General features: G+C 40.3%; 2 protein-coding genes across 4 annotated transcripts in view; one reads left to right on the top strand and one right to left on the bottom strand.

Moving 5' to 3' along the window:
* ush2a (Usher syndrome 2A (autosomal recessive, mild)) overlaps positions 1 to 10,004 on the top strand; it is a 239,018-nt gene extending 229,014 nt beyond the window's left edge. The window contains 12 exon segments of the mRNA XM_038701698.1: positions 2,104 to 2,310; positions 2,528 to 2,620; positions 3,179 to 3,324; positions 3,456 to 3,574; positions 3,874 to 3,988; positions 4,087 to 4,262; positions 4,971 to 5,054; positions 5,476 to 5,617; positions 5,835 to 5,922; positions 6,722 to 6,787; positions 7,864 to 8,064; positions 8,630 to 10,004. Coding sequence (XP_038557626.1) covers positions 2,104 to 2,310; positions 2,528 to 2,620; positions 3,179 to 3,324; positions 3,456 to 3,574; positions 3,874 to 3,988; positions 4,087 to 4,262; positions 4,971 to 5,054; positions 5,476 to 5,617; positions 5,835 to 5,922; positions 6,722 to 6,787; positions 7,864 to 8,064; positions 8,630 to 8,719 — 1,527 coding nt within the window. The 3' untranslated portion in view covers positions 8,720 to 10,004.
* A 344-nt stretch (positions 10,005 to 10,348) lies between these two features.
* On the bottom strand, positions 10,349 to 24,253 carry kctd3 (potassium channel tetramerization domain containing 3). 3 transcript variants are annotated; one of them, XM_038701692.1, is made up of 19 exons: positions 23,758 to 24,253; positions 23,278 to 23,331; positions 22,086 to 22,131; positions 21,399 to 21,472; positions 21,225 to 21,283; positions 20,335 to 20,415; positions 20,007 to 20,150; positions 19,462 to 19,552; positions 18,917 to 19,107; positions 18,335 to 18,450; positions 18,167 to 18,254; positions 17,874 to 17,990; positions 17,540 to 17,710; positions 17,161 to 17,316; positions 16,835 to 16,931; positions 16,406 to 16,599; positions 16,103 to 16,241; positions 15,813 to 15,935; positions 10,349 to 15,568 (listed from the first exon to the last, which is right to left on the bottom strand). In XM_038701692.1, the coding sequence occupies exons 1-19, from the start codon at positions 23,838 to 23,840 to the stop codon at positions 15,010 to 15,012; spliced, it is 2,583 nt and encodes an 860-aa protein (XP_038557620.1). In that variant the 5' UTR covers positions 23,841 to 24,253; the 3' UTR covers positions 10,349 to 15,009. The 3 variants fall into 3 exon arrangements, with proteins under 3 accessions (XP_038557620.1, XP_038557622.1, XP_038557623.1); XM_038701694.1 differs by lacking the exon at positions 23,758 to 24,253 and adding an exon at positions 23,621 to 23,730 and having other exon boundaries at positions 20,335 to 21,283; XM_038701695.1 differs by lacking the exon at positions 23,758 to 24,253 and adding an exon at positions 23,612 to 23,629 and having other exon boundaries at positions 20,335 to 21,283.
* Positions 24,254 to 24,524: the final 271 nt, after the last annotated feature.

The following is a 24,524-nucleotide window of genomic DNA, read 5'->3' as shown; positions in this document are numbered from 1 at the left end:
AAGCCCCCCTCAGTAGGTTGATGTTAGTTAAAAACAAAGTATAGTACAGATATTATTTTGATAGATAATGAAAACCAACTGTGCATAGCTTAAATGTAAAACAGTTGTCTCTATATAAACACAAACACTATAGGAGTGTCTCTTACAGCTGTTAACTGCTTCTGTTTGACCTTTTCCTTATGAGGGTGACAGCATGCCCGTTACCTAATGTACCCTCGTCCTTCCATCCCTCCACCCATCCTTCTCACTTCTCCACACATGCTTCTGTCCTTCCATCCATCCTTCTTCCTGCCATCTCTCCCCTTTCTTTGTCCACCACACAACAGTATATAAAATGTTGCAAAGGCTGATAAGACAGAAAAAGTGAAAGGACTTATTTTAAAACTAATGGACGAGTCCAGTTCGGTTTTTCTGAGAGTAAACTGTAGGTCCAAAGTCACAAGTCACAAATATTAATATACAAATAAATTTTCAAGGGCAGATGTGTGTGTCCCTTTTGTGTTTAATGGATTTGCGTCACATTACACACTAAAATTTTGTATTTGTGCGAAATTATTTTATTAAGTGACTATAAAGGTTGCATTCAGGTACTCATATTTAGATGCATAAATGCACACAATGATGTAATTGCTACAAATACTGAGAAAAAAAACAGTAGTCTGGCTGCTTGCATGATTGTATGTTAGAGCAGTAAACATCCCTGAAATAATACTGTTACTATGACTGAAAATGTTATATATGATTTATATATATTATACCTACTACACCCATATCAATTCACTGTGTAAACTTCAACTCTGTGGAATAGTTCACAGAAGTGGTGTATAAATGCACTCAAGGTTGTGTTCTTATTTCATTGGATACCAGTACTGTGTTACAAATATTCAAGCTGTTTGACCAGTACAGGTAACAGGTAACTATAAGAGTAAGATCTTAAATTTAACTACTTTAAGAAACTTTCGTAAGAATCACCTATTGCTGTAAACTATTAATACATTATACTACTCTACTACAGTACAGTAATCAGCTTAGTGTGTTGGATGTGTATTTAAATACACACACTACAGAAAAAGCAATGTATATCAAAGTGAAATAGGCAAAATTTGGCATACATGAAAGGGTTATCTGTGTTGTTGGAGGTGTGTGCACCTCCTCCAACTAAAGAGTTAGCACTGAGATGTGGTCTGCACAACCAAAAAATGAAAGCACAATTTCTATAAAATCTTGTTAGCAGAAGTACACCTATCACAATCCCAGCACATTCATTTGGAGCCCTGGTTCCGCTATTTGGTCTCCGGCTTCGTCTCCTTGTGCCTTGTCCATCCTTCCTCATGTCCTCTTCCTCCTCCTCCTCCACATTCCCCATCTCTCCATCTTCTATTCTTCTTTCCCATCTCCCATCTCAGTCCATCTGTGCTGTCACTTAGATCAATCAATCTGATTGATCACGGCCTAATTGACTATTATTGAGGTTAATTCAACTCTTAACACACTTGCATGCACACACAGACATGCACAAAACCTGCTATCACAGCTAGAAACAACACATCACGCGCACGCAGACACACACTTTCAACAGTGGAGCTCAGACCCATCCATCTGCCTTCTGCACTACTTCTGACAGGCTACAGATGACTTACACATGCAAATCTCCACCCTGCCTGACCCTGTGCTGTGTACACCCTCTAATTATACCCAACACAAGCACACAAATAAGATTATTCTGTGTGTGTGTGTGTGTGTGTGTGTGTGTGTGTGTGTGTGTGTGAGAGAGAGAGAGAATAACTCCTTGATGAAGGTGAAAAGTAATTGTCATGCAGATATGTTAGTGTTGGGTTGCATGTTGAAAAGGTTTTGCTCTCACTGCTGATGCTAGTTTTGATGGATGGTCCAATGAATTGCCTTATATCCTTTTGGTGGTCTCTTGGATACTGTGTAATTAAGAGAAGCTTTCATCATTAAGAGTTAAAAAAATGCATCTAAATCCAAATTTATTTCTGGCTCTCGCTTGGTGTCATGTGTCCTCTCTCTATTATCAGTTATACAGTATATGTGAATGAAGTTTTATTATATAATTGACAGATGTGTGGTTTTGACTGACAGGTGTGGGCAGTGAATTCGGCTGGTCGTTCTGCCAGTCCGTGGACCAATGGGAAAACAGGACCAGCACCACCTGAGGGTGTAGGCCCACCTATTTTCCAGCGTGTTTCAGCAACCTCAGCAGTAGTGGACATTCGTCCTCCAGCCCGACCCAATGGGATTGTTAGCCTTTACAGAGTTTTCTCACTGAACCACAACAACCACACTCTGGTAGTGCACAAACTACTACTTTTAATATTTCACTTATCTTGTTTGGAGGTTCTTGTTTGATTTCTGTGCTGTCTTCCCCTCCAGTCTTCCATCTTCTGTGATCACTCACTCTCATTCCTTCTTCTTCCTCCCTGGCCCAACCACTATATGTGAATGTTTCTGAATACTCTGGTCACTCTAAATTTAAACTCACCTCCGCACTATCCCCTCCCTGAAGCTCTCAGAGGGTACATCCCATCAGCAGACACTCCATGGTTTACGTCCTTACACCAAGTACTGGGTAGGAGTAGAGGCCTGCACCTGTTATCAGGTAATAACAATACTAATATATACTAGTACATAACTGCATACTAGTACATAACTCTACTTTGTCATAAAAGTGAGATCACAGATTCAGTCTGGTTCTTATCTGGTCTTACTTTGGAAACGTTGTTATAGGCTACTTCACTATTAAATAAAATAACAGTGAACTAGTACAACTTGAGAGATTTGATAGATTTATAGAGACAGAAAAATAGATTTGGATTTGGACAGTTGAGATAGCATCACTGATTTGGAGATGTATTGTTTGGACAATTCACATAAAATTGTTATGGTCATGTTGCATTAGCTGTTTCACGGTTTTCATATGTTACTAAGAAGCTGTTAGTATTAAGTATTTTTCAACACAAGAAAACTTACTTCAACTTGCCTTAAATATTTTTACTGTAAAGACTTGAGCAGAGGTACCTGTTCCACCAATGTTACTTTTTTTTTACTGCAAAAACTCTGCCTGAACTCAATGTTTACATTACATTGTGCACTGTACTTCTACACCCAGAAATACTATAAATCTTTGAAGCTAATCTTTGTTTTGAACATTTGACAGTGCTGTAGCCAGGGTCCACTTAGTGAGATCCGTACCCTGGCTGCACCTCCTGCCCAGCAGCCTCCTCCTCGCCCGGTCACCCTGACCTCCCGCTCCGTTCAGCTGGAATGGGACGAGCCTCTGGCACCTAATGGAGTCATTGAGAGGTGAGTAGAAAGTGCACATTGTGAAAAACTATTTGCACTCAGATTTGATTATGCCTTCACAGTGAGTGAGACAGACTGCATGAATAAATACAGCTACACCAATCTTAGTCTCTTTTTCTCTCTGTTTCCAGCTGTGAGCTACATCTCAGATCAACTTGCCCGCAGCCCCCCCAGCCTGTGCCGCTCCCTTGCGTTGAAGGACCAATAGACATCTGTTTCTTTGGCAAAAGGAAGAGCTACAATGTCACAGGTCCAACAAAAACAGTTAAAAAATGTACAACCAGTTAGGTTCAGGATCCCCAGTAGTGAGTTACCCATTAATAATACAAAACCAGGAGATCTATGAAGACTTAAGTAAGCAACATAAGTAGGAGGCAGGTGATGACTTTGTAAATAAGGATAATTGAGCTGAACTGAGAGATACTGCAAGCTTTCATCAAAAAAAAGGAAAACACCAAATTATAAGGACCTTGAGATGTACTTGCATGATGCTTCATCTGTCTGTGTTGTGTGTTTTGTGTAAATAAACAACTGAACTAATCTGTGCAGGTCTCCTACCATACTCCACCTACCAGCTGAGAGCTGCCTGCTTCAACAACATGGGCAGCACTGCCTCCAACTGGACTACTGTTACCACACTCAGCGAAGGTAATAAACACATCGAGTCACTCAGCCCCTCCCAGCTGACTGGTCATTAGAAACACAAACACACATCCAACGTTTCTCTTTTCTCCTCTCTCTCGTTCCCCCCCCCCCCCCCAGCCCCCAGTATGTGTCTCCTTTTTCGGTGGATGGTAACCTGACAGTTATTTGGCTGGACTGGGCTGGGACTTTCTCCCTCAATGGGTACCTGAAGGAGTATAGTGTGACTGAGAGCCAGCTGAGGGTCTACACTGGCTTCTACAGCTATCTCCATATTCCACGCACCTCTCAGAGAAGTGAGAGCACACACCAAATACACACATACGCATCTACTCACATATTTATACGAGGTGGTGACACAGATAAATGCACACTTTTTAGGAGGAATGTTTACCTCTGCAGACATACAATACAGGATTAGGATAGGATTTGGTGTGTTTTTAGATTGCTTTTGAATACTGGAATGCAAACAAAATATACTTAGACTAACTTTTTTTTAACAGGATTGGATAACACATACCAGTCCTTTAGCATCAGTGCGGTTACTGTTAAAAGATAAAATATTATAACAATAATATAATACCATATTAAAATAATGGGCAATAAGCTACTGATATAATGAAATCATATTTAAGTGTCTTTAAAATTGAGTCTAAATATGCCGTTCTTTAATGTAGAAGAACTTATTTGGTTGGTAATGAGGACGTGGTGATGTGCTGAAGTTACAGGAGTATTTCAGAGCTGTGAGTTGAGAGTTGGAGTGTCCACAGAAGAAGCACCCAGAAAAAATCTAAAGACTAGCTGTCCTTCAAATTAGGACCACCAAAATGTGTTTTCTCCCTTCCTTTCCAAAGGAAGTGTCTTTGTTCCTATGTACAAATGCATCTCAATCAATGTGAATCAGACTTTTAGCCCTCTGTAATGCTGCTTAAATACCAAAAATGATATTTCACTTTAACCTAAAATATTTTCTTTTGCTCTGTCTCTCCCTTTGCTCTTCTTAGCTCTGTCATTTCAGGTGACTTGTACCACAACAAGTGGCAGTGCCAGTACTCCCACCATCAGATATAGCCCTGCCACAGGCCTAGGTAACACACACACACACGCTCACACACACACACACACATATGTGGTTGTTCCACTATCTACATGGGGAAATCTCATTGGCATAATGCATTCCATAGCCTTTGACCCTTAACCCAACTGTATCCTGAACACTAAAACCAAGTATTAACCCTCAAAAATCAGTCTCTACCCATGGGGACCTCAGTTTTTGTCCCGACGGTGACACAAGACCTGATGGGTTAGTATGTATTCAAGTCCCCACCAAGATATAAGAACATGAAACACACACACTGTTAGAATCAAGCCTAGTGTAATGATGTTTTGATAAAGAAACATTTGTGCCAAAGCACATACAGTACATAAGAAATAGAAATAAGGAATATAAAAAAACAGCAAATACACAAAATGCATAGTTTATCTAGTAACTTATTTCTGTCTCTGCAGGTCCTCTTGAGCCTGAAGACAGCGGTAAACAGGACGTGAACATGTCAGCAACACCAGTTTACTCTGAGCTGTGGTTCATCTTGTTGTTGGCTCTACTGGGTCTATTTATGCTGGCCTTACTGCTGGGCCTGGTGCTGCGAAGGTATTCTAATGTACTATGCAGCATGTAAAAGGTTCAAGGCCTGAATAAAATAGAATTTCTTCTCCTCAAGCACTTGTTCATAAAAAACTACACTGATAAATAAAACTAAGCATAACTTCGACTTGTTTTTACCAAACAACCAAACACTATGTAAAAAACACAATTTAATCTGAATAAGAACAAGAACACAAGGGTATTTTTCTTTTCTCCTTTCTAGAGCCCTGAGGAAGCATCCATCAGCCAGAGAGCGCCCTCCGCTGGTCATGCTTCAGAAGACGAGGAAGGCTGGGGGGGAGATGTACATGGTGAGTGGAGCAGAGAAACAAGGTGCTCAGTGAAAGAGAGAGACTGTTGCAAGGCAAGAAGACAGTGAGAGAGACAGAGAGAGGTAGTCGGGTTTACATAGAGGTAAAAGCAGAAAAGAAAAATAGGTCAGCAGAGGAGGGGAGAGAAAACAGTGAGGTAGCAAGACTGTTTCACAAGCATTTTGTTTGATTTCTTGAAATCACTAGCTGACTGATTCAGAACTACCCTTACATGTTTGTATATCTTCATTAAATCTTTAATAAAAACAAGGAGTTGCATAACACTTTTGCTCAGTTAAAACCCCTGGAACTTAAGTTTTGATTTGTTTCTCTGACATTTTGGTCGTAGCTTGCTGTAAGTTGAGTCTTTAGCATCAAATCCAAATCCATCCATTGTAAAATAGTAAATGAGATCAAGAACCCTTAGGTTTTAGGTGTATACAGCTATTTTTCTCATATCTATTAAAAAAAATTAAAATACGAAAGGTTTGTTCCAAGTAGAGACATCACCCCTTTTTATCTCTCAAATCATCCATTAACAATTACACTGCTACTTAAACTAAATTATACACATTTCATTTAGTTTCTAACATTTTCAACTTTTCCATTTTGTTTTACTACACTGTCTATTTAATTTTCTCCCACATAATACTTTTTAAAAATTCATTTGATTTTCCATCTTTCTGTTCTTTTTTATTGTCATTCTTTCTTGCTCTATTTTTTTATATATATCTATCTTCTCTGACTGCCCACCTTCCTATACTGCTTTCTCCATCCTCTCTCTCTCTGTGTCTCTCAGAGGCCCTATCCTGAATTGTGCTCTAAACATCATTCCAGCTCTGTGCTCCTCCCTGATCTCCCCACAGTAAGACTATTTTCTATATTTACTGTCAAAACCCCTAAATGTTTATTATTATTGTCCCCCTGCAGTTTGACACAGTAGCAGACTGTGTTGAGATCAGCAACGTTATGCTTAAAAGCTACACTGTGTACACCGAGGTACGGGATTGTGAACTTGTGTGGGTGCCTTTCTACGCATGTCTGTTTGGTTTGTGTATGCATGCTTTGTGTGTTTGTAATAAGATTACAGCTGGGTCTTGTAAAGGTAAGACATGTCGTACAGTCTGCCGGTTTATTCTTATACAGTGTTGACTTCACTTTGTAAATGCAACAAACAAAATCTGATTGAAATTTAGTTCTGACCAAATTTTATAGCAGTTCTGACCAAATTTTATAGCAGCGACCATGAAGCCAGAGTTCATACATCTGCCACTAAAAACTGTGCCGTGCTTTATCTTAATCTCATGTTTTGTTTTAGGGCTCAAGCTGAATTGGTTCTGTGTGTTTGCTGTGTTTTTGTTGATGCTTAAACTGTGATACACAGGGCCAATCCTTGCTGAGTAGCGCCCTCTATTGACTGTCCATATTATGACACTGACCACTAATGATTGATGAATTTCAATTCAAACAATAATTCAAACTCAAACATAATTTTTCCAAGTCTTAGATGTTAATGTTAGATATTTTCCCGTTCAAAGGCAACAGAATCAATAACTTGTTTACCTCCATGTTACCTAATTTCAGTTGATTTTTAACAAAAAGATCCACTTGACACAAAGGCTGCATTTGAGCTTTGAAACAACATATTTATTTAAAAAGTGTTTGACTTCAAGTTATAGAAACTCTTCTTAGGTAGAATTGCATTTAAAGGAAATTAGACTATGTATAATTTACACTGCCATACTACTACTTCAGAGTATACCACAGTTTTTCCTAGCTGTTTTTCCATTCTTTTCAGTAGCATATGGAAATGATTTTGCAGACTTTGTAGTAAGGAGTGTAAGCTGTAACAGTGAGCATCATATCTGTAATATTTTCTTAAAACACATTTATAGGTAGTCTTTTAAATCACCATCTGACTAAAAATAAATTATTTTTCAGGGTCTGGCAGACACAAAGATAGTCAACAGCAGTTCACAGTTCAGCCCTATGTCTGTCCTGCGTGTTCCCAGCCAGACAGATCTTAGTCAGGCCTACTCCCAGCATTCCCTGCACCGCAGCGTCAGTCAGCTGATTGACAGGAAGTCACTGATGATGGAGGAAGGAAGCTGGGACAACCCAATGGGACAAGATTCCGGACTGGTGAGCACAGAAATGTGTTTATGTGAAATTAGTATTTTAAATTACAGTGAAAGTACAGTATAGCAATGACAGTACTACTGACATACTTTGTTTTACAGTAACGCACCATCAGGAGTACCAGGAGGTCAAGTAGTCATTTAGGAGTGTCTGAGAATTAATTTGTGGGGACACTAGCCATAGAGTTAAGTGAGAGAAGCAGGATAGCATTTTTTACTTGACGTAATAGTGGCTCAAAAACACAGTTTTACTGTTTCTCCTAAAAAGATACCATAAGACATGATCCCCAGATCAAATCAGAAACAGAATCACTGGACAACAACAGTGTGTCAAAAGATTGGCCTTGAATATATAAATATAATAAAAGCAACAAAGCTCTCTGATGATCAACATATCATGCAGTCTATTCAAACTTAAGTACATTATAATGTTTATTACATACTGAGTTAGCATAATCTCAGAAGGACTAAGCATTAGAAGCTCTCTGATGTTCTCTGTCTTACAGTACGTACTTTCACTGTTGCAGGCCTTTGAAGAACTAATTGTGATCTCTTGTGTGTTCTTTCAGTATGTGGAAGAAGATGAGTTTGTGGACACCATCAAGGCCTTAAGTTCTGTGAAAAAGGAGCACACCATGTTTACTGACACGCATCTTTAAGGCAAGATCCCTATGTCTAATCAGGTATCACAGTTGCAATTTAGACCTAGTTTCAAACCAAGGCAGTCAAACATTAATACCTGGTATTCGGCCTAACAGGACTAGGGAAGTATGGGGAATGATTTACAGAGCTAGAAGTCCTGGAAAATACTGTTCCATTGTGAGATGTTGTTCAACACTAATGACCAGTAATCACTTTTCAAAATGTACTGGGGCAGTGTTAAGATTGTTTTAAGACATAAGGGGAAGGAAATACTAATGGTTGTTTTACCACAGCATTCATCTTAAACTATATTTAAACAGGTGTTGTCTCATTTCACCCCACTATGTGTTTGACTTCCTGTAGGGACTTAACTTGAGTAGAGGCAGCAACATCCATGAGTACAGTTCAGATATAGTCTCTGTGATTATATAGGATGTGAGCTAAAAAAGCTACAATATATGGGCTCCATAGCTTGATTGTGTTCGTATCTGGATTGTAATTATACGGTAGGTTATAGCTCAAACCCTGCTGAGATTAAGACACAGAAAAGACCTTAAATGACTTTCAGCTACCTGACTGAATTTTCTGGGTGTAGTATGATTCAATGACTCTGCCTGCCAACGCTAGTAGTTTAGTTATTTAAAAACAAAATGCAGCTTTAGCAGATTCGCTTCACTACTCAAAAACAAACTAGTCTAGAAATCACCTCTTCTGCTTAAATAAGTAATTGTGCCTAGTCAGCTTACACATTATCAGCACCAGTAGCCCTACAGTTGTAATAAGACACATGGCCTTGGTGTTACTGTTATTATAAAATGCCAATTGTTTTTTTATTGTGTTAAATGTGGCTGGGAATCACAGATGTGCCGTCTGATTGTTGTGATTATGTGAGATTTTTTTTAACCATATCAGTTTAGCAGTCAGTGGAATCCAGACTCAGTGTTGTTTATCTGCGACTTCATTTTCATTGTATCAAGAACGCAATCAGCTGAAGAATGAAACAAAATCTCTGTAATGTCGTGTTTTGGTGTTACAGCAGGCATAAACATTGTTTATATTTGGATTCCACAGATTTAGAAGCTAAACACTGTAGAAACAGTATTTATCATGACAAGATGTTGAATTTCTGTCATAGTTTTGTGGACAAAATTGAAGCTAACTGTATTGTTATAAAACTTTTCTTTTTTACTCTGGCACTATTATTTATGGTTGTTGTATAAAAAAGTCGTATAGATGATTCTTTGATCAATGTTTGTGTTTTTCTGGGAAATTATAAATAATGGACAATGGTCAACAAAATAGTATTTTCTTCTTGTGTCTTTAATTTTTCTTAACATCAAACACATCAAGTTGTAAACAGTTTATACCGCTCCTCAAAGCAATGACTAAGTCTCCATTATAAATTTCCTACATTGGCTGAAGACATTGTGTCCATTTGCTGTTGCTCATAAGAAGCACTCCTCATATATCTATCCAGAAACTATGTTCTAGGGTTAGTGACATGACAAGAATAATTGATGATTGATAATTACATGATCTTGTATTTCCTAGCATGTTTATATTTTTATGCAACATGTATTTTCCACTTTTCTTGCAGTTCAAGAATGAGGGCAGCGTTCCTGTAAGAAACAGAAAAAGAGGCAAAGGCAGTTTGTAGCAGTTTAATATTGTTTTACTCCGCTGTGAACAGAGATGTCAGTATTTAAAAGCAGTAGCTCAAAATTAAAGACACACAAACGTACCAATTCCATGTTCAATGTGATATCAATGCATGAGAACAACAAGTGTTACAAAGGACAACAACTCCACTAGTGATACATCAGTATTTGTTCCATGATGAGGTTAATATTGTGCCTCAATTTAAATATTTATTTAAACTTGCAGAAAGACAATTATGAACGCAAAACAGTTTGCACATACAAGTGAATGATTTGCGTTTGGATGTGTGTAAAGGAGTGAGGAACACACTTGGGGATACAACTGAGATGTACTGAATACTACTACATCATCAGAAATGAAGCTGCTGTATCTGGATTTGTTAAGGAATTATTTTCTGCTGAGTTAGTAAAACACAGATGTGCCGTCAGCTGTACAGAGACTTAGTTATCACACATACACACACACACACGCACACACACACACACACAAACACACACAGAGGGCCGGTATCTCCATCAAAACTATGCAGTAATTTAGTTTTGCTCGTGCGTCCCTTAAGGGAACATCAAGCCAAGTTTGAAATTAACCAACTGGCAGTAACAACCATGCCCTCGCTCAAGGACACCAGTCTGACAAGGGCACTTCTAAAACATTCACAGCCACATTCACAGCTATTGTCAGCCACAGAGGGAGGGAGAGGCTGTGAAAAGAGAGTTTGTGGAGTGATTGTAAGGGACAGTATGGCCCTGAGCTACACACACAAACACACACACACACACACACACACACACACACAAGGTTTTATTAAACTCATAAATCATGATGACGACAGACGGCGTCTCGGAGAGGAGACTTGTCTGAACGGGAAGGTTAGTGAAATGAAAGCGCTGGGGAGATGCACGCACACACCTCTGACGCTCATGCAAAACAAATATGGTGCACTCTTTGGCAGGTTATCCACACAAACCATGCACTAAAAACTATAATATTTTAAATGTTTTCATTTGCTCTTAAGCTGTTGTTGATGATATTTGCCTGTATATCTGGATTGAAGTTAATGGTCCCAAAACAATGTCATGCTGTCCTAAACATTACGTTAAAAACACACACTAACTGTATTTTTAACAAAAGGTAAACATTTCTGCAAACTGATGCTAAACCTCTCAGCTTTCTAATAATACAGATTTGAAGGATCTCCTGTAAATAGCTGGATGTTTGCGCTTCGGTTCAGACGAAGAATGACAAAACAACTTTATTTCATCAGTCAATTTACCTCTTAATCTTCCGAGAGTTCAAGAAAGGAAAAACGTCCAGTTTCGAGAGGTTTTAGTGATGTTAACATCATATTTGATCATGGGGTCAGTGCTGTAGGCAACTGTAAATAATATTACAACATAATGCATCATTTCAAACAAACAATGTAAAACAATGACGTACAGGGCAGTTTAAAAACATGTATTCCTTTTTAGCTCACCAGCATCTGGCCGTAATATATAATGTAAACATAGCCAGAGAGGAACTGAGGGACGACAGATCTTCAGAAGACAGACAAACAATTATGTGCTGAAATACACTTTAAACTTTTTATATAAAATAAACACTAGCGAGTTACTTTTAATAATAGTCTTAATAGTGCAAGTGCAAATGCAGTTAGGTCCCATAGCATGATGATATCAATAAAGGCATTATATGATTATCAACAATATGTAATAAACAACAGTGTAAGTGTCAACACACCATCACACACATTAATGCATCCATGTTAGGATTTTGTTTTGAATATGAATGTCTACTTTCCGTACAGCTGAGTGTATCAAAATGTAGATCTTTATACAGGCATGGTCAGTTCGTCTTTTAATGACAAAATGATAAGCAATGTTACTTACAAAGAGTTTATGTAGCTGCTGGATTTGGCAAATTATAATGAACATTTCTTTCTAGTTCTATTTACCTTTCTTCGCTTATTTTTACAGTTGACAAGTGTCTCCACAATTGTTGTAAAAGAAGTACCGTAGATCAAAAGTTTCTTTAACTTACCCCAAATAAACTGCTAGTGGAAATCGGACAGGGGATCTGATGGCTTCAAGCAGTGTGGACGCAGGTTTAGCTCACAGAATGACTATACTAATTAAGGTAGCTGACATTTAACTTTCAGCTGTCCTTTTAGGCCTTCACAACTATATCATAACCAAAGTGCATTGTGTTTGTTTCCTACAGAGCATACACTCATATTTTACCATATGAGAGTAGTTTACCATATGACTTGGAAGTGAATGAGTAGGATCACCCCATACTACAAAGAACAAGCTACAGATAAAAAATTCCCCAGGTTTCCGGAAGAAGGACGGCCTTTCCAGTTTTAATCTACGTCAAGATTATTTACAATTTACAATAGATCAGCTATCAATTCAAGTGACCGCTCATGAAATCTAATTTGGCCCGGTGTAAATCTGTCATAAGACAATTCTAGCCAAAGTCCAGAGTGTCCGTTATGTAGCTCCACAATGAGCTCAGACTTCACAAGCCTTTCGTCAGAATCCTTCTCAATTAAAACACACAGACAGGCTGATAACCGTCAAACACGTTAAATAAGGCACTGCAACAGTCATCCAAAACCAAACGAGACACGTTAAAATCTGTTCCAAAGGAAGTAAAGTGATGTAGTGTAGGTCCTTGTATTGAGTGTAGTTATATTGTGATACAGTAAAAAAATAAAATATAAATAATAATTAGTGTGATCTTGCACAGGCACCACTGCTTTTTCGAAATGTCTGAACAGCAATAAAACATGTACCAAACACTTCTCTCCGTTTAGACAGAAAAGAAAAGGTCATATACTGTATATACCACAAAAGCATTAAAAACTGATTCCTGTATAAACGTCGCAAAGGTTGATATGCCATCACCGTTAGTGTGGATGTGATCAAATGCAAAAAACAAACACCCAAACAAACAAAAAAGAAAACTTCCCTAGAACCGTAAGGTTCCAGTTGTGTGGCACTTGTTTTCCAATCCACATTTACACATTTGTTCTGTGAAAATGCTTCAAATTGCTGCGTTGCAAATAGACTTTTTTTAACAGCAGACATTTTGATCCATCATAGCAGGAAAAGCACTGGTGTAGTTGATACCATTAAAAATGACCTCCTGCCTTTTAGGTGAGCTAGTTCCAGGGTCCTTGTATTGTGCACGCTGGCTCACTGTCATGGCTTACTGGGACACTTAATGGATCTGAGCCATCACTGCTGAAATTTGTTTTACATTGTATTTCTAGTACTGTGCTTTTCCTGCTGCAACAAAGTCAAAATGTCTGCTGTGAAAAAGATCTATACACTGCTGCCGCATGATGCACACAAAAGTTAACATTTTTTACAAAATGACTCTACTGCTTCTGACTGTTGGCTTTTAGTGTCATTGCTTCATCAACAATAATCAATGTGTCTCTGGCTGCAGCATTAGGATTGCAGCATTAGGAAGTAGCTGCCGATATCCTGGCTAGGGAAACATGTTTAAAGTAAGTAAAAATTCAAATTGCACATCTTGTCATGACACTTGACATCACCATGGGTTATGGGGGCCTGATCTTTTTGACAAATCTACATGTAACTAGTGTTGAAACAATTAGCCCATTCATTTTGTTTTATATGATTGTAAATAGAGTATGTTTAAACTTTCTGATAATGTAAATAATTGTTAGTTGAACATCTCAAGTAACTGTGATATAAGTCAATAAAAGCCCTTTAAATATCTGATAAAAGTACAAGCTGTGCCTATTCCATTTTGCTTCCATTAGCTGCTTAAGGGTCTCACAAGATAAAGCACTCCTTAGATAAGAGTTTGAAACCCTCATTGTATTTCTAGTACTGTGCTGTGCTTATTTCCTTGTATGTTTTTCCGTCATTTTGATGAAACTTGATTTGATTGAGTTAATGATCCAGTCTACACATCTGTGGCTTACACCTGTGTTTCAACCAAACAGGCAGCAACAAGACGCCCTTGATGATACCCGGCCAAACAGATGATTGCATGATCCTGTAGCTGCTGTATGTTTAAGATGTAGCGTGAACAACATCAGCACAGGGAGAGAAGCAGTTCTCCAGAACAAACTGGGTGACGATATTGCTATCAAATTTGTGCCTGACGGAGCTGACCTCATAACCCTCCTCATCTGTTAAGACCACCTGAAGCAGACACCAAAAGCAACGGAGATAGTAGGAGGTCCAGCAGGACTCAGCAGATTTTAAGTGTGATAGAACTTGAAATCCTTAAAAAGGTCAAAAACAAAATGCATTCCTGCCCCAGTTGACATGGCATGCTGTTAGCATTGGGATGGTGGGACTGCTTCTTCGTGTCAGATTTTGTAGTCAGAAGTGTGACACCAATGTTTGAATTCCACTGATGTAAATTTTAAAAATGGATCAAGTTTTTCAGCATAGGAAGCAAACTGAGTGAAGGAAAGTCATCTTGAGAGACATGGTAGCATCTTGTGTTGAGTCCCAGAAGAATGAAGTCCTTTCATCCAGTTACATAATGAACCATTCCTCCCAAAAACTAAAACAAAAATTGTTAGGATTGAGTGGAAAGTGAATTGAAGTGGTTTCCTGTAGATGAAGCCACATTCTTCTTAGGGGGTGGGTACGCTGCACTGTCACAGGCTGCTGTCCTGGTTGGACAGCTCCGGCGTCAGCTTCCTGTGTCGCGGTGAGGTGGAGGAAGACAGTTTGGTTGGGGAGGGGGAGGCATTGGCAGATGAGTCGCTGCCAGAACCTTCAGATCCAGGGGGGAGGGAGGAGAGGTGGGGGACTGGGGGAGCCCTCTTCCTCCCCAGAAAGCCTCCTTCTAGTACTCCCCTCTTCCTCACACCACCCTCCGCCTTCACCCCCTCACCCCATAACCCCACGCCCTCTCCCTCCTCTGGTTGTGGGTGCACCTTTCGCCTCACGTCGCCTCCAGGAATCGGACTGTCAGGTGGTTGTCGTGGAGACTCTTGACCGCCTTCTGCCTTCATACCCCCCATGTGTATGGGCGAGCTTGAACTGGCTGTTCGGCAAGCCCAGAACTCCATAGCTGTGGCTCTCCTCTCACTGTCCTCAGGCCCAAAGTCACAGAGGGAACGGCGGGCATCAGGGGTCTGGCTGGGGCCCTGTGAGGACGTCTGACCTGTGCTGTCCAGGAGGCCCCGACTCAGGCTGAAGTTCTGGAAGTCTCTATGGTAAGATTGATGGATGGAGTCAGTTACAGGTGGATAGAAAAATAAACAAAATGCTGACAAGGACAACTCAAGTATTATCAGATCATTATCAGGATGGCACGCAGGGAGACTGTTTATTAAAACCAGGTGTTAGGTGTCTTTACTGGTGGTTCTGCAAACCTCAGCACTGCATATTTTCCATCTGCACACCTCAAGTCATCAGCAACATACAGAAGTTTTATGGCTTGATAATATTTCACCGGTAGCTGTGGAAGGACTCAGTTCGTCGAGCGCGGGCCAGCAGGGGGCTCTCTCTGTAGGGTCGCACAGCTCCATATGTAGCCTGGCTCTCAGGAATGGGCTCTGGGGCCTGTAACTGCAGACTGAAAGACATGAAAGAGTGAGACAAAGAAGAGTTTAAGTGGTCAGTGAAATACACCTTCACATAACTTCACACAGTACCTATTGGTTGATAACCACAGTACAAAAAGGTGTTGAATATTGTGATCTGTTTGTCTTTCATGTGGTTTGTGTGAACTTTCTGTCTAACCTTGAGCAGGACTCTCTGAGGCGTGTGTAGTGCAGCACAGAGGGGGCGGGGCTGATATTTGGTGTAGCACAGCGGGAGGTGCTCAGGTCACACTGGTCCAACAGCTGCAGCAGCTCCTCCTCTGTAGGCCCACCAACATCTATCCAACATGAGCAGGTTCAGAACACACACACGTACAATATTTAATTTAAGGAAATCTTTCAAAAAGCATGCAGCCATAGACATTTGTTCTTCATTACAGTTCTGTCTTTCTCTCTCAACCTACCATCCTTCTCCCTCTATCTCTCTATCACATTTCCTCACCCTCTCTCTTCCTCTCCTCTCCTTTGTTAGCTATGTCCATCGCTGTGGTCAGGTCCCACATTTGGATGCTGCCATTGCCGTGACCGGTGAACAAATAGCGCCGAGGTCGCGACCCCATCCGGCTCGAACCCTCACACTCCCGTACCATGAAGCAAGAGATCGTGGTCCCATCCACTGACTGTACTTCACAGATCCTGCCAAATACACACAGGCACACACATGTTAACATGAAGCGTGCAAACACAGACATCTCAGTCGAGCAGTAACAAAACTTGCACATAAGTTGAATAATGCGAAAGAAAGACAAGACAAGTGAGATGAAGCATCCTCCCTCCTTCCACTTTATGACAATAAAGTGGCAAATGACAAAGTTAGATAAAGGTCAGAGGAGCAAAGGTGAAAGGGAAAGACAGATGGAGAGTATAATACCTCTTTCCAGTCGATGACAGCCTCACAAACAGTTTGTTGATGACAGGGATCACCTTCTGTATGAAAACCTGCTGATCGTCTCTCTCTCCAAATGGGCCTGAGAGTAGAAAACAATTAGCCAGTCCACCATAAAATACTTTTAGAAAACTTTTAGTAGAACACAAAACTAGGATCCTCGATTAGTGCTTGATTTGTCTTATTTATTATGAGATGTGTCCACTTTCCCACCAGCTGTTTGATCAAGTTTAACATACGGTCTCTTCCATCTATCCTCCCATCATATTAATCAATCTTGCTTTCTTCTGATTTTCTCTTAACTCTCTCACCTATATCATTCCCAGAGCAGTAGCTCCCGTGGCTCTCCGTCTCCTCCAGAGACAGTATTTTGAAGGAAGCCAGAGGGGTGGAGCCTGGCTGCGTGGAGATCATCCCCCTGAACCGGGTCACTGTCCACGTCCGAACGTGGTTGTTGTCCGCACACACTGACACACAGAGGAAAACACAAACAACCACACGATATTTCAATTACGTGTATACGCCCAGGTGTGACACAGAGAACAAGAGATGATTGGACTGTGTGTAAACAGTCTGCACTTGTCCCACTGTCTGATATATTCCTTTCTTACACCCCCCGGTTCCCTCAGTCAGCCTCTATCAGCAGTGAAGCTGTCTCTCAAATCTCCCTACCTGTTACACCTTCCTCACCTGATACCAGATGTTTCTCAGACAGCATAATCTTTGTCACAGGGCTCCTGTGCACAGTGAATGTCTGAAAGAGCTGGGGGCCCGATCCCACTGTCTCTGGGTGTTGCACGATCACTCTCACTGCACCGCTGCTAGTCCCATAGGCTATCTCTATCCAGTTCCCACTCACACCTGAGAGCAGAGAGAGAGACACAACACAAATATACACACACACAGAACATTTTAATGTCAGGTCGGTAACTGTGATTTTTGTTACATCCAAAGCTGCCTGTGTACATCCCAAGAGGTGAAACCGAGGGAGGTGAACAGAGCTGAAAAATATTTTTCTACTGACTGGTTTTAGGTGTGAGGTAGACAGACAGCGCAGTGATGGCATCATTTGAAGGGTCATGATAAAGCTCCGTCACTAGCAGATCATTATCCTTCATCCTCAGAGGGAACTTCTGCATGTCTGAAAAGAAGAGCAGTAATCATCACAAAGATAAAGACATGACAGGGCAATAATTTGCCACTGTATCGTATCCTTTTCGTATGACAGGTACTTCACAAATAATCCAATAAACAGATAACAGACAGAAGATAGGTAACGCTGTGTGTGCACATGCGTGTGTGTATAAACGTGTGTACCTATGTAGTAGATAGAGCCATTGTTGCAGCCCAGCAGCAGGAAGGATCCTGCTGTGTCACAACTGGTAATAGGAACCACATCTTGAACCTAACAAATACACACGATCAGTAGTGTTATTCCATGTAGTCATGTAGCGCGCGCGCACATACACACACACACGCACACACCTGCCAGTGCTGTGTGACGGCATTCCAAACCCCAACCTTCCCTGTATGGCTTGTGGCCACCAGCTGGTTCCCAATGAAGAATAGGTCATCCACGGGTACACCAAGACTGAATACACCTGGGGTGGTGGGGAGGGGTAGGAGATGAAAATTTGCGGGGTGGGGGAAAGTGGGTGGAGGGTGATGGTTGAGTAACAGAGACTGGAAGAGGTCAGTACAGTGGTTGGCATATGCAAAAGAAATATAAGACACAAGTTTAACCCTTACCATCTTGCTGTCGTTAAATCCAGTTAGGTTATACACTTCTAAGAGTTCCCACTGAAGCCATGATGTAAAATTTGATGATTGTGTCATAGTTTTGACACTCTGACCCAAATATGTAAAGAAACTTTATCTCTGTTAATGTTCTACAAGGGTAAACAGGCTAGTTTCCACAAACAGCTGAAACCACCATGTAGTGCAATTAACATGAAATGTAAGTGTCACAATTCTGTTCAATTTGCTAATATTTTGGATCACACCACAAGTCCAGTAGGAACCCTGATAAAACACACCGACACAGGCATACAGTTAGTCTCTGTTTACCTATCTCATTGCCACTGCCTCCATCTTGGATGCTCCAGAGGATAATACTGCTTTGAGAGGCGGCAGCCACCATCTTGTCCTTGTCCCCATGTGGGCCACCCACCACCTTGGCGTTAAGTGCGATGCGTTCAATGGTCCAGTCAAGGTAGGGGGAGGAAAACACTTGTTGCCATCCAGAAGATTCCTTTATTCTGTAATGAGATCACACACACACACACACACACACACACACACACAAGTAAACAAAAATATTTACCACCGACATATCAGCTTTCAATAAAACCTTCATCACACTTCACATTTTCACAACACATAACCAGGTTGTAAAAAAGTATTCTTGATCCCTTATTAAACCACAACATTTTGTTCTCAACTTGTCAGACTGAAAAATAAATAGTTGACAGCCAAAGATGACAGTTTGTGTACTGGTACAGACAACACATAATGACTCCATCATCTCATCATTAACAATTCATTGTCTCCCCTTTACAAACTATAGAGTGGGTGAGACATTTGTTTTAACCAACCATGATGAGGCATGTTACCTGTAGCAGATGACAAAGTGAGCATAAGCCGCTACAATCCAGTTGTGATGTCCCGCTATAATCAGCACCTTCCTGGGATCAACCACAGCACCTGCGCGCACACACAAAATACTAATAAACACCAAGTCCTCACATAACCTGATAATCAGACTGAATTTCCATTTTGTTTTCACTTAATTATTTATTATATCTTTATCTGAATCGCTGAATGAAATTAATGAAATGTGGTCAGTGATTCAAAGTCCAGAACCAGGCAGTGATCAGTGATGTTTACTTAAGATTATTGCATGATAAAATGCCCATCCTAAATTCTTCTCCATCAGTCCAGAGCGCACACACTCTTTGTTTACTGCAAAGGAAAACTATCTTCCCTGATGTCATCCTCAACAGAGCGCAGGCTAATGTGAAAGTAGGCTACCTCAGTCAGTTAGTCAGCCCACTAAAAGGATGTGTCAGGTCACATTAGCGCCAGCATTAATGCACACACACACGCAGACAAGCATAAACAGTACAAAAAAGTACATATACTATACTCAGTTACTCACTCAGTTTGTGGTTGTCGTCTGTTCCAGGTGGGCCAGAAAGGGAAGGATGAGGAGGGGGGACAACACGGGTGAAGCCCTCTGCTCCACTGGGACCCGGACGCTCATCAGAGGAAGAGCCAGGGCTTGACTTACGGGCAGGGATGGCTGTCAAGGAAAGATGAAAATGAAGATGAAAAATTTATAAATAGAAATTTCTGCAGATTTGTATTTTGTGACTTATGAAGAGGTAATTTGCTTCCTGCATCTGTTTTTTGTCAGTTGAATATTCTGTTCACAGTTGACTCTATTTTCACTTCATTTTCGGAATCGCTCAGTTCCATGTCTTTACCTGGGGGCGGCAGGTAACCGTGGAAGAGAACACTTCCACATGATGAGCGGTCCAGTTCCTCACACAGCAGCAGGCGTCGCACTGAACACATGCACATACGCATACAGAAACTGCAATGAGCCCATGATGGCCAAAGTGACATGATAGATATTTCTCAGAATTAAGTAACTACTTATTTAATTACTGTGAAACATGAAAAAATAACAATTAGGAAAATGTAATGGATGATTATATTTACTGATGCTGATACATATAATAATTTTTTCACTGATGGATATCATCCTATAAATCCTCCTTTTGTTCTATTGATTTTAAACCCCATGCTCTATTTCTTCATTTTGCAAGATAATGAGAAATTACACGACTGATTAGATGTTTTCTTTGAGCTGTAATTTTAAATTATATTTAATTACTCTCATATGTGCTGCTATGCATATTATGATTTTAAGCAGCTCATCAGTTTTCACAAAGGTAACCTTCCCATTCAAGTACGGAGACAATGCGGGGAAGTTACAAACACTGAAACAGGAAGTAAAACACCATTAGAGCACATGAAACAGTAATAAGGTTCTGAACTTGGACAAGTTGCATTTGAAGCCAAAACAACCGTTCATATTACAGGACAACTTTTCAATGTAACAACAGTATTTCACTTGTACTATAGCTTGTAGCCCAAATACCCACATACTCAGCTGGTATGCTATACCTGGTGATGTTGTAGACATGTAGTGACAGCTGACAAATCTTGTGAAAAAAATGCATTGGCTACAAAACAAACTTGATATAAGGCAGGTGCATGAGGTTTCCATAACGTCTATATGAATCAGTATTTGTTGTCAGAACAAGGCTGCTACTTCAATTTCCTCCAAAAACTCTGTACAGCAACACACCTAAAGGAGTTATCCCGTAAAACTCTGCTTCATGTCGCAGGATACTGATGTTGACACCCCTACAGAGAACAAAAACAGCATAAGTATTCTGTAAGACCCTGCTTATAATGCAACAAATTCTTCCTAAAATAAACATTCAGGCATATTTCTCTGAATGGTGTCATGACTCCTTACCGCAGGTCCAGTTCTTTGGTTCGGAGGAAATTCAAAATTGGTGCAAATGCTGTAGGGTCTCTGTCAATAAATATCTAGAAGTGGAGGGATAGGAAAGGACTGTTCATGTTTAACTGTATTACTAGTGTAGGTAGTAATTCGGTTAGGGGTAACAATATATACATTAATACAACAACAGAACAGCAACAGCAATGGTCCATAAAAATAGTGCAGAGATGATCAGGTTATTCATTAATTGACAGAAAATTAATCAACAACAATTTAGATAAACTAATTTAAATCATAAACGACTAAGAAATGCGTATCAACTATGAGGATGTGCTGCATTTCTCTGTAAATTGAATAACTTTGGGTTTTGCTACTTTCTGACATTTTATTGGCTTAACTAGTCATTGAAAGGTAACTGACATATTCAACTGTAATTAAAATAATCATTAGTTGTAGTCCTACAGTACAAATCTACCAATAGTAAAGCAGATGAAATTTAATGATGAAACATTGACTGAAGGGTGTGGGCCATCTTATTTGTTCTTGAACACACTTGGCCATGCCTCGTATTTCAGCACGTTGCATCACAACAGAACAAATATAGTGTCCTTTCTGCTGGAAGCTTTTAGAAAGTTTTCAGACGTGGCCTGCACATGCTGTCCTAGTTTTTGATTAAGAAGCAACAAAGGTTATACTCACAGCTCCAGTTTCATCCCGAAGAGTGGATATCCTTCCACTCAGCAAACTGTGAAACACACACACAGAGTGCTCCAGTTAACCCAAGCGCTTCTCCATTTCCACTTACCAGTAGTGTTTCCACCACCTGAAGTAAACACACTAATTATTTGCACAGTATCACATACTTGTACCCTTTGACTCTGAACTACAGATTAGTGCTGCATCAGAATGTGCTGACCATTTGAATGAAGAATGAGTTTATATCGACTGCACACTGTAGACAGCTGGGGGGCTGAGAAACTGACAGGCAGGCGGGCAAACAGGTGTACTGGCAGGCACGCTGACAGGCATTTAGCAATACTTGGTCAGCTGTTGTCATACTGTGAGTTCAGTCCAGAGTATTTGCCCAGCCCCAATCAGCTGTTTCTAACAGTGGGTTCCCCTCTACGGCATGAATCACACCTAAATAACTCATACACCCATGTATGCCAAAACATATATACTTTCCAAAGCGCAAAAAAACAAACAAAAAAAACCAGCGATGACTGTCACAGTGTTTACAAGACTCACTAAAATAAAAAACGAAAAATACAACATTTATAAAAGTAACGCAGTTGGCTTGATTTTCTGCATTATTCGAATCATGGCGGACTCTAATTGTAATCCCTTGACATTTTCCATCACTAGAATTGTAAAAGTATGAAGCAAGACAGAGACAAGTTAATGGAACATCCCCTCTTAACATTAATTATGTAATACGAATTTTGTTTTAGCAAGTTGTAACGGCACCATAGCACGCTCACTGGGTCTTTGACCTGTTTCTGGTAATACTCCTCCATGCTGTAGCAATAGTAGTAGTACAGTTAAGTTGGCCTTGCCTCAGGGGGCTCTACATAAGTTAAATTATTGCCCTTTAGTCAGATTTAAGAGCCACTGCTTTAAAATATGTACCTGTTGTAAGACTTGCTGTGGTTATGCAGACACATTCAGTTACATGTTTGCCATACACAGCGAAATGTTCCTCATATTAGATCAACTAAAACATCAGTTTCTTCCATTGATTCTTCAATGATCTAATCTGGTCTAGTTACAGGATAACCCAGAAATAACAACATTTCACAACACAACCTGGATAGCATTCATGTGACTTGTCAATAGTTGACCATGTAGAGATGAAGTGGGAGAAGAGTCCAAATGCTGACATTTGACCAACCTTGAGAAGAAAGAGTCTGGGATCCATGTCAGAGTTTGTCTGGAGGTGCTGAACCTACAGTATAAAGACACAACAGCAGCACAAGTATTACAAACACTGTCTCATGGAAAATGTAGGGGCAATCAACTTATGAACATAAAAATGGTGGCTGGCTAATTTGTTGACCATGTCATTCATGGAATTGCCTTGCTGAAGAAATGCATCACTACATCGCACCAATAATGTAGCTGTACCGTGAGTTCAATTTAAACTGTCAAGAAAGCCGTGTGTGTGTGTGTGTGTGTGTGTGTGTGTGTGTGTGTGCGAAAGAGAAAATGAGTAATGATGAATTAACCTACGCAACCTTGAGTGGTGTATCTACTTCAGCTACATCCATGGCGGCTTGGCCATGCAGATATCATCGTACACGTACGTAGCCAGAGGTCAAATTCCCCAAAAGATGACCATCATTTGTCGAGCTGTCCTGTTGACGAAGCTTACCTTGTCCCACCGACGTTTAACTGGATGATATCTCCAATCCCAGGCGTTAGCGTTAAACTGTTAACGTTACTATTCGTTGCCATGATAACCGAACCAACTGGCAGTTGTGTGGAAAAGTCACTGTTCCGTTATAACCGTACTGTCACGAAAGCTAGCTTGCTAACGCTCCTCTCTCCAGCTCAGCCGATGTCCCGACTCCCCAGCCTCACAAGCTCTCCCTCGTCCCACCTTCCATAAAATATCCGTTATATACGACCTATGCGGACGGCTTCGGTACCGTTAAGCCTCCGCATAGTGGGCGAAGAGAGACAGGGGTCTTTTTATCAAAAAGACAGCCACACAAGAATTCCTTTATTTTCCAGAGGGCTTGTTTGCATCACTGCCCTGCATGTAACTAAATCGTGGATAACATCTTGCGCAGAATATTAGCAACGTGAAACAGCTGTACGAGCGAGGCGAGAGTGTTCGCCTCTGACAACTTCCGTTTTCGTTTAAACCACGTAGATTGAACCCAACCCAACTCATAAACTTCTTTTTATTTAAATTATATATGTAATATAGCCAAACAGCACAAAATGCATCCGTATGTAATGAGATACTGGAATCGATATGTACGATATGGACATTTTCTTTAAAATAGCTATAGGCCCTTTCGCGATCCGTTCCCTCTAAACTAGAATTATGGATGTGAACTATCTTGATTTTCTTCGAGCTGCACAACAGACGGCTTTACTATCTACATGGAGTTTTAGAGTGCTAAAAAACTT

Source organism: Micropterus salmoides, unplaced genomic scaffold (assembly GCF_014851395.1).
Source record: "Micropterus salmoides isolate LMB-PRFRI ecotype aquatic unplaced genomic scaffold, ASM1485139v1 Ms_hic_scaffold_6, whole genome shotgun sequence".
Taxonomy (NCBI): Eukaryota; Metazoa; Chordata; class Actinopteri; order Centrarchiformes; family Centrarchidae; genus Micropterus; species Micropterus salmoides.
The sequence above is the reverse complement of the archived record's forward strand: the minus strand, read 5'-3'. Positions and strand labels throughout refer to the sequence as shown.

Coding starts and splice junctions, on each gene's coding strand:
- kctd3 (XM_038701692.1), bottom strand. CDS start 23,840: ATGGCAACGAATAGTAACGTTAACAGTTTAACGCTAACGCCTGGGATT. Junction 19,553..20,006: donor AGACGACAACCACAAACTGA/GTGAGTAACTGA, acceptor GTGTGCGCGCAG/GTGCTGTGGTTGATCCCAGG. Junction 18,255..18,334: donor CCGTCACACAGCACTGGCAG/GTGTGTGCGTGT, acceptor TGTATTTGTTAG/GTTCAAGATGTGGTTCCTAT.